General features: G+C 48.5%; 1 protein-coding gene across 1 annotated transcript in view; it reads left to right on the top strand.

Moving 5' to 3' along the window:
- Positions 1 to 746: 746 nt before the first annotated feature.
- The window catches only part of asap2a (ArfGAP with SH3 domain, ankyrin repeat and PH domain 2a), a 37,680-nt gene continuing 29,315 nt past the window's right edge, over positions 747 to 9,111 (top strand). The window contains exon 1 of the mRNA XM_068726298.1: positions 747 to 1,313. Coding sequence (XP_068582399.1) covers positions 1,188 to 1,313 — 126 coding nt within the window. The 5' untranslated portion in view covers positions 747 to 1,187. The remainder of the gene's footprint in view (positions 1,314 to 9,111) is intronic.

The following is a 9,111-nucleotide window of genomic DNA, read 5'->3' as shown; positions in this document are numbered from 1 at the left end:
ACAACAATTGTTTTGCTGGTTGATTATGGAAACATACTGTAACAATAGCAGGCCTCGGGCTCCATTTCTTTCCCTCCCTATAGTGCTTTGAAAGCACTTAGTAATGGGGGCGTTTGTCTTACCGTCCACAGACACATACAATGCTATTTACTCCTGGGATGTGTATCCTACTGCTGCTCACAAGCTCCATCAAACTAAATCAAATAAGCTCACAGGTGTGTTCCCCAGTGAGGATCTCTAGATTCATTAAATGCACATGGACACAGGAAGGGGGGGGTCAATAACTTGTTTATATGCACTGCAATAGTTTGAGACTATAATCAGTTTGGGCAATATTGTAAAACGTAAAAATAACCCCTTTAAGACTGATTTAAGACATGTTCAAGTGCTGACTGACACACTTTTGTTGTTACTGAAAAAATGCTACTAACTAGTAGTATTAACTAGTAGTATTAACTAGTTATGTTTCCTAAATTCAAAGAACTTTACACAAAACAGCTTTTCAGGAGGTTTTTCGATAGCTGAGGCAGTCGGGGCCGTGAACGCCACACATCGCTAAGTGGACTTAGTAGTGTACGAGGAGCACCTGAAGGCAGCATGAAGCCACGCCTTCCACGAAACCCGATTGGCTCTCAATTACCAGCTGCTGCTCCTCATTGGCTGCTGCGCGTCCATTGAATCCCCCTCCTCTACCTTTGTCAATTTCTTGCGCTCCCGTTGAAAACTGCCTGCTTGTTTGTTTCTCCGGGGCTGAAAGGAGGAAGAAGTCGTTCACCCCGCGTTGCCGGAGGTTTGCGATCACCGAGAAAAAAAAGCGGATAACACACACTCCCGAGTCAGAGGAAGCTCCACTTTCTCCCGTGACCGGACGACGATCGGTAAAAAGAGTGAGTGGGTTGAAAGCCCGGTCGGGATATAAAACGTACCGCATCACCTTGTGGCACAGCGCGGTGAAACTCCTCGAGCCAGCGTGCGACACCGCTGCACTGGACCGTGTTGGGAGCAAAACAAGGGAATGACATAAACACACCCGGAGATGGTCTACTACCCGCGGGGACCTTCAGAGACACTACCGCTGCTGTGAACTTTTCTGTGCTAAAAAAGGGAATTAGAAAAACTTCTTCTTCTTCTTCTTCTTCTTCTCCTTCTCCTTCTCCTTCTCCTCACGACCATCAAACGGATTAATCATGCCGGACCAAATCACAGTTACAGAGTTCGTGGCAGAGACGAATGAAGACTATAAATCTCCGACTGCCTCCAACTTCACCACCAGGATGTCCCACTGCAGGAACACGGTGTCTGCTCTGGAGGAGGTGAGTGAGGACTCTCCATGAACACGAGCCTGAGCATAATGAGGATTATGATATATTTTTGGCTATCCTTCCATCATCATTTACAAAATGTATGAGATTTCTGTCACCTCTATATTGCCATCCTGTGCACCATACTCATCCCCTCAGGATCCATAATCCTGTTCCCACCAGTTCAGACTTTGTTTATCAATGTCCTGGACCTCCATTGTCTCATTATACAGTAGCTGTATTGTTATTTATACCCCTGCAATGATTAGCCAGCAAGAGCAGGTATAGTCAAGTCACTTATATTTACATAGGCTCAAAATAAATGATAGATAACAAATTAATCTCAAAAGGGTTTTCCAGTCTGTCCAACTCGTGACCCCTTCTCTCTGAAGACCTATAAAAGAAAAGACCCTTATGTGTGGAAATAGGAAGAAAGCTCTAGAAGACGGATCCCTCTTCCAGGACAGACGGACATGCAGCCCTTTTGCATTTTTACAAACAGGAGCAACAAGGAGAGACAAAAAAACAAAAACTGACAACAGACTGCAAACACATGTAGGTTAAAGTGAGACACAGTGTGTTCATGCATCACTTCTCAGTCGTGATCAGTGCGAGTGTCTTTGGGCGTCCCACAGTGATGGAGGGAGACATGTCTCTCTGTTGTTGACGGCTGCATCGTACTGTACTTGTCTGCACAGGGAACACTTTGTGTTGCAGGTCACCAGGAGGAAGGACACTTCCGCTTTGTTCCCTGACAGCCCTCCCCTCCCTCCCCTTGTTATAGTTTCCCTACTTTGTGTGCTGTATGGTAGAGCCTCGCCCTGCCTGCTGGTAAAAATAGAATTTCCCACATGAGCAGCTCGGTGTGTTGTGTGTGTGTGTGTGTGTGTGTGTGTGTGTGTGTGTGTGTGTGTGTGTGTGTGTGTGTGTGTGTGTGTGTGTGTGTGTGTGTGTGTGTGTGTGTGTCTCTGTTAAGTTGGAGCACGCTTGTAGGTGTTACGTGTCCCGTGAGGAAAAGCTCCCTCCTGATTTCACGGTGGAAAAGTTCTAGTTGTCATATGAATGGATTCACGACGGAACAATTTTGTGTGCTACACCAAAAACAGACAGAATGCATGATTTGTGCAGAGATGAGATTATACGTTGGTGTCTAATGTCAGCTTTACTTAAATTGAACCTGTGTTTTTTGTGGAAGGCTGAGCCTGCATACATCCATGCATACAGTACATACATCCATGCATACAGTACATACATCCATGCATACAGTAAATACATGCATGCATACATCCGTACACCTGCTCAGGTACCTCTGCTGCTGCTGCTGCTGGTTTTGAAAATAGCAAATTAATCTGCTATTGCGAAGCGTTTCAGCACAGCTTGGAGTGGAATGTGCTTTTCTGTGGATGTAAGGCAAATGAGCGTGTGGATTTAACCCGTAGCTCAGCAGTGATTGCTGGTCTGTGAGGTTCGGTTGAGAATCAAACTCGGCGGCTTTCGTTTTAGCGATGAGCTGCGGTCGAAAGAAGCTGCTGAACCGTCGTTGCGGAGATGTGCAGCAGTGCGTTCGGTGTTTAAAACGTCGACCTCGTCGCGCTCGGGGCTCGGGGAACACAAGGCCTCATTGTTGGGACGACAGGACCTCGCTCCCTTTGGTCTGTTTGACCAATTAAACGCTGCGGGTGGACGGGGAACACTTCCACTTATTGTCTGCCGGGCCTGCCTGGAATCTCAAACACACACACACACACACACGCAGACAAAAGCACATCTGCATATATGTACATCACACAGTAGCTGGTGATCTATGAAGTACTCTTACCCTTGAGTTTAATGATGCTTCTATATTCCGTGTATATTCACGAAGATCTGAACATCAGCTGTTTTCAGTGAGTTCCAGACACTGTGCTCGTTCTGACCTTCAGATGACGGGTTTGTTGTAGCCGCTCTCGCTTCTCAGCGTTTCCCCTTCAGCTGACAGTTGAGGACGGGCGGGTTGGAGATGCACAGACTTCTGTGCTGCTGCATCATTGCAGAACACGCTTTGTTTGGAGAATTGCAGCCTTTTAATGTGTATTTTTTTTATTGCTGGCTTCAATATTTTTGCACAATCTTCTGTGTTTTTTTTTTTCTGCATATGAAAATGATATCAATTGAAAAAGGGTGTTTTATGAAGACTTTATTCTGTGCAGCCAGCAAGCAGCTGTAGACTATGATTCATTTATTACACCCCTATAACTTTCTTGGACTCACGATGGACAGAACCAGACATGTGGTCTTCTTTATTCCACACATTCCTCTTTCTTGTTTTAAAAAAAAAAACAAAAAAAACCTGGCACCTACATTACCCACAATGCAACAAGACCGCTGGCGGTTTCGGCCTGAGATTCCGGCGCGTTACGGTCGTAGAGGCTAATCTAGCGTCGGGCGGAGATGACGAGCAGGTCTGGTGAGCTCGTGGTGGTTTTAAAGAAGCTGTGGCACTTCCAGCCTCACCTTCTTCTTTAAAGACCTTTTTAAAAAGTGACCCGTAGACCTGCTTGTTTACTGGAAGCCTTCAAACACATTAACAGCAGAGACTCAGAGGTTTTATGTAAATGGAGGCACAAAGGTTGTGTAATTACTTCTTTCTAAACTTAATTGCACCTACGCAACCTTAATTAGGAAAGTAGTTTTAAACGGCTGGCTATTAAGAGGCCATTCGGAGAGCGTGTGTGTGTGTGTGTGTGTGTGTGTGTGTGTGTGTGTGTGTGTGTGTGTGTGTGTGTGTGTGTGTGTGTGTGTGTGTGTGTGAAACCACAGCAATAAAAACCTGTTTATCCAGTAAGAGGATTTGTGTCATGACCCCCCTCTGTGGTCCCGTGCCACATGGCTCTTCTTCTTCTTCTTCTTCTTCTTCTTCTTCCTCCACATTTGTGTTGACTTTCCTCCGGTGAGATAAGAGTTCTTAGAATCTGGTTTTCACCTCCAACGTTTGATTCGAAATGATCTGAACGGCCTTCAGAGGATACTCCAGCACACTGGGAATGCTAATCCAGTCCTAATACAACCGTTTAACAGAATCCTTCTCCACTTCTGTAGAGGTTGACGTCTACTTTCTAGTGAGTAGACGAACCTTTCACGAGGTACACATGACCTCCCGTTGAAGGAGGCATCGGCCCCCGAGGGCTGAGCTGACCTCGGTCCATCAAAAGAAAGTATTGATCGTGATGGAAATGACAACTCACGTCTGTCTGAGGCCACATTGTAATCATCTGAGGTCTACCTTTGAGAGAGAGACAATCAATAGAGTGGTGTCCTTGAACAGATCTCAAGTGCGTACACTTCTAGCTCGGGTACGAACACAAGCGCATTTGTGTGATATCATGTCGTCGCGCATCCGGCAGGCGTTCAAAGCTTTTAACGGTGAATTCATTCTCTGGCGGAGTGGACCGGTTATTGGGATCGCTGTGTATTACGCCACCGACCCTCGAACTGAACACGACGACTGCGGAACGGATCCGACTCGTGCCGTAGAGGCCGCGGAAGGCCGCGGAGTGTCGGGGCTTGCGGCTGCGTTCACTGCTTGCCGATCAAGAGGAGCTTTTGTGTTGTCGGTCTGTAGCATCTCAGACAGAGACACGATGTGTTCCGTCACATTACAGCTGCTCTGTAATTTACAGTTGCTTGACACGTGGAGCGCATGCTGGTAACGCGCTCTTGGACATCCCCCTTTGTTGTTGTGGCATCAACCAATACCACATACCACAGCATTTATAAACCAAGCTACTATCCCAAGATGTCAAAACAGACACAGCTCCATAGAGGGGGGGGGGGTGGTTCAGTCCTGAAGGCTAGCGTCATTAGTCATTAGTCGTCCATCTAGCTTTTATTTCACCATAAAAAGGTCCTAATAACACTGGTATGCAAGCTATGCGCTCGTGTGGCCCGCTGATTTTTTTGTCGAGGGGTTATTAGGGAGCACCTCTGGGAATGGCGACGGTATTAGCAGCATCCACAGGCAACTGTTGGGGCCCCGGCTGCGCAGGCCACGACCAGCCTCCAGTCTGGTTCTCACGGACTCATTTCAAACACCCCATGATATTGGTGCACCGCGAGGTAACGGTGCTTGCGATTGCGGCAAGTAGATTCTCCGTGAACCCGAGTGTTAAAGAAGCAGTTGGGTGAGCGTCTTTGGACTCTCATCTCTTTATAGCACCTCTAATCCTAATCTCAGGCCCCCCCCCCCCCCCCTGGTTGTTTTGGGTACATGCTCATACCTCCTGGTAACACAAGATGATATTAATGTATTATCCAGCGGGACTCTAACTTGCTTATCACTCTTAAACACAACCGCCAAATGACACAATTCTGAAGTCCAAACCAAGAGCTTTGCTTCAATGTTCTTGTGAAGGGACAGCGGATGCAGAGTGAGGGTGAAGGGAGGAGACAGGAGTGCAGCGATCCTGCCAGAAATCCCATTTCAATTACAGGAAGCATTAAGCTTCTTAGGTGCTGTGCTGAAGACTGGCCGGAGTGGCTGGGGGTTTGGACTGCTCACTTGGGCCAGACTGCACATTTAGGGCCATGTGTGCGTTGGAGCTTGTAGATCCATCAGTGTGTCCCTAAAGCTATTAAATGTGGATTGTCCCCGCATCGATAATCCTGCTGTCTGGAGCCTTGTTAAACTTTCCTCCAGGCCACCTGTTGTAGGGGGAGCAGCTGTTGCCCGTATACCCGCCAACATTGCTTGGAATGAGGGGGAGGGGGGGGGGGGGGGGGGGGGGGAGGAGGAATTTGGGCAGAAGAAGGTCAGGTCTTCCCTTGGCTGGGGAACTACTCCAGCATCAACACCAGGCTGGCAGACTGACACACGGAGAAGAGTTACGAGGGCACGCTTGCCTTTCGGTCGTTAGCGCAAGAGGCCATAAATCGTTGCGCTTTTAAATGAGACGTTTCAGCACAAAAACCGGTAGCAGAGAGCAGGAGGTTTGTTCTGCAACAACCTGGTTATGCTTTCTAGGAAATTATCCCAAACAGATGATGCACTTTATGTTAGGTTGGCTCTTTTGAATTCATGTTGTGCACATGCCAATAGCTGAAGAGTAATTGGACTATATATATATATATATATATATATATATATAAACACGTACCACTACGCCCCTAGTCCGGGATTCTAACTTTCAGATCCAGCGGTGGATCACTCATTGGTTTTAGGATCCTCTATGTGGGACCTCAGTGTTTCCAACGGGGTCTTTTGTTTTGAAATGAGAGGCGTCTCTCCAGCCTCCGGGGCTGGGTAGAGCAGAGCGGAGTCTGTCTTATCACCCAGCGACAGGCTCTGACCCGGGCCCTCATTGTGATGCAGCAGCTCTCCCCATGGATCTACCGGGGCCGAAGGTCACGGTCCTGTCAGCAATCGATTCAAAGCCATGATCTCTCTTATCCCCCCCCCCGATGGGCTTTGACTGTTTTGAGGCGATACGATTGTGTGGAGACCTTTTTGGCTTTTGCCGGTCCTGGTTGGTCCGTTCGGTTCGGAGGATGGTGAAACTCTCAGTCCAACATGGTGGAGGGGATGGAGACTGCCTGAGGTTAGGGGGTAGGACACTAGAGGCTCTGGGAGGGGTAAGCGGGACCTTAAAGCTCGTCTCATCCGTCAGAGTGTCCCGGCCCAGATTGTCCGAGACGGCTGTTGTTGGCGGCTATTGTTCCCTGACCGTCCCTGCCTCTTCATTAATGAACTCCACCATTGATTTGTAGTCCTGGCCACTCGGCTCTTCTTGTGGGGGGTTAAGGGGGGGTGGGGGTGGGGGGGGCTGAATCCTCACAGTTGTGTTGTCCTGCTGTCACTTTCACTCAGGGAACAGACCGAGACTTCTTCTTCTTCTCTGCTGGGGAAGTGTTTTGAACTCCTTAGAAGCGTTCAAGGGAGCTTTACTCAGGATTGCTTTTGGCTCTGCTGGGACCAAACCAGATCAGAACCAGATCAGTCATGCAGTTCTGCAAGAACACTCGTCGCTCATTGTCATTTTTGAATCAGTCTGTTTTCTTAGGATTTATTTCACATTCCAAATAGTCTGATAATCCCAGATCCCTTCTATCTTTTGCACAATAGGAAGTATCTTAAGTGTTTGCAAGACAGCTTTTTATTGCTGTGGTTTCTCTCACACACACACACACACACACACACACACACACACACACACACACACACACACACTCTGTAGTGTTTTACTGCAGCGTCTTCCAGGAGAAAGCAGGTCATTCTCCCTCCGTTTATCTTCAGGCTTCATCACACAGAACTTTGCGGTAGCTGTTGGGCACCTTTCCTCTGACGTTGCTGCTTTTGACACCATGAGGTTTATCCCCACCCCCCTCCACCCCCCCACCCCCCTCAAAGCGCGGCACATTTGCTCCTTATTTCCCGGCCCCTCCTTCCAACTTGGTTTTAACAGTCTCCTGCTGGTTTTACAAACTTCATTAAAGACTCCCCTCAAAGTCGGGGAGACCATTTTAAGAGGTTTTAAACTTGGCGCCAGACTCTCCGCTGTTATTATTTTATTCATCGTGTTTTTAACACGTGTTACCCGCCGTATTTAATTATGTTATTAAGGTGGTTGAAGCGATGCAGGTTGTGTCAAAATCACAATGTATAAACGAGAACAATTACAAGCGCGATAAGAAGTGCGTTTGAAGCTTGGAGAGTAGCTGGTCGGGGCTCTCGCAGGTCTTCAGACCAGACTCAAAAGAATAAACCGTGCCGCTGTAGTATTAACACCAGCCGTCTGGGAAAACCGACCCGAAACAAAAGTTCTCCCTCCTTGTAAAACAATGTGGAAAAAAAGGCCTCCGCGGTTAACATGAAAGTTTCTTTTCTCTAACACTTTAAGCGCGGCCGTTGATGTTGTCATCCCAGTGTGACTCCTGGCAGCTGGCGGTCAAGGCTCTGGTCCAACTACTGGTCTTTGTAGTGCTCACCGAGGAGCAGTAAAGCCCCAAGTGTCCCGGTGCTAAAACGCCAGAAGGCCTGGAGGTAGACGAGATGTTTGAACAACTTCCAGCCAGGCAGGAAAAACCAGCAACAAATCCTACGATGCAGTCAACGTCGAAGCGCCTTCAACATCCGAGCTCCGTTAATGAGCTTGTGTCAGACAGTCTTATGACATAGTAAAAAGTACCCTCCCCTCCCCCTCCCTTTCTCTCTGACCCACACTCCCACTGAACTTGAATGCAGGAGTTTTCCATGCCCCCCCCCCCCCCCCCCCCCCTCCCCAGGGCAGACTGACTGCACACATCTCAGCCGTCTGAGAGAACAGAGGAACCCTGCAGCCAACGGGCCTGTTAGCGCCCCCGGCCTCCACGGGAACCCATTTCTATCCCAATATTGACTTTACTTCGCTGGGCGAAAGCGTGGAGAAGAGTTGTGAATGAAACGCTTGAGCAGGGTTGGGTTTTTTTTTTCAGTTTTTCTCGCAGTGGATTTTGCAGCTCCGGGTCCGTTTCTAGATGGACTCCGACTGGTCTTGCGGTCGCGCAATCTTAAGCACTACGGCACTAAGGCGGAGCAGGAGAAGCCGGGGTGAACGGCTCGAGTCGGGCGCAGCAGCTTCCTCGGGGATCGGCCTCCTCTTTGATGCCTGCGGGGCTAAACTGTATATTTGACACATGTTCTGAATGAGCCCCAGCTTTCCCTCTGTGGATGTTGAGGTAGAGCGAGAGCCCTTCCTGTGTTTGCCCTTCCTCTGCCACATGTGGAGCTGGCCAGCAGCAATGTGCAGCAGCACCAGGCGGCCGCTTTAACGGCACACCTGCTGACGTGTCTAATTCT

The sequence above is a fragment of the Cebidichthys violaceus genome, unplaced genomic scaffold, assembly GCF_023349555.1.
Source record: "Cebidichthys violaceus isolate CVI_PGR_0920_01 unplaced genomic scaffold, fCebVio1.0.p SCAF_39, whole genome shotgun sequence".
NCBI lineage: Eukaryota > Metazoa > Chordata > Actinopteri > Perciformes > Stichaeidae > Cebidichthys > Cebidichthys violaceus.
The sequence above is the reverse complement of the archived record's forward strand: the minus strand, read 5'-3'. Positions and strand labels throughout refer to the sequence as shown.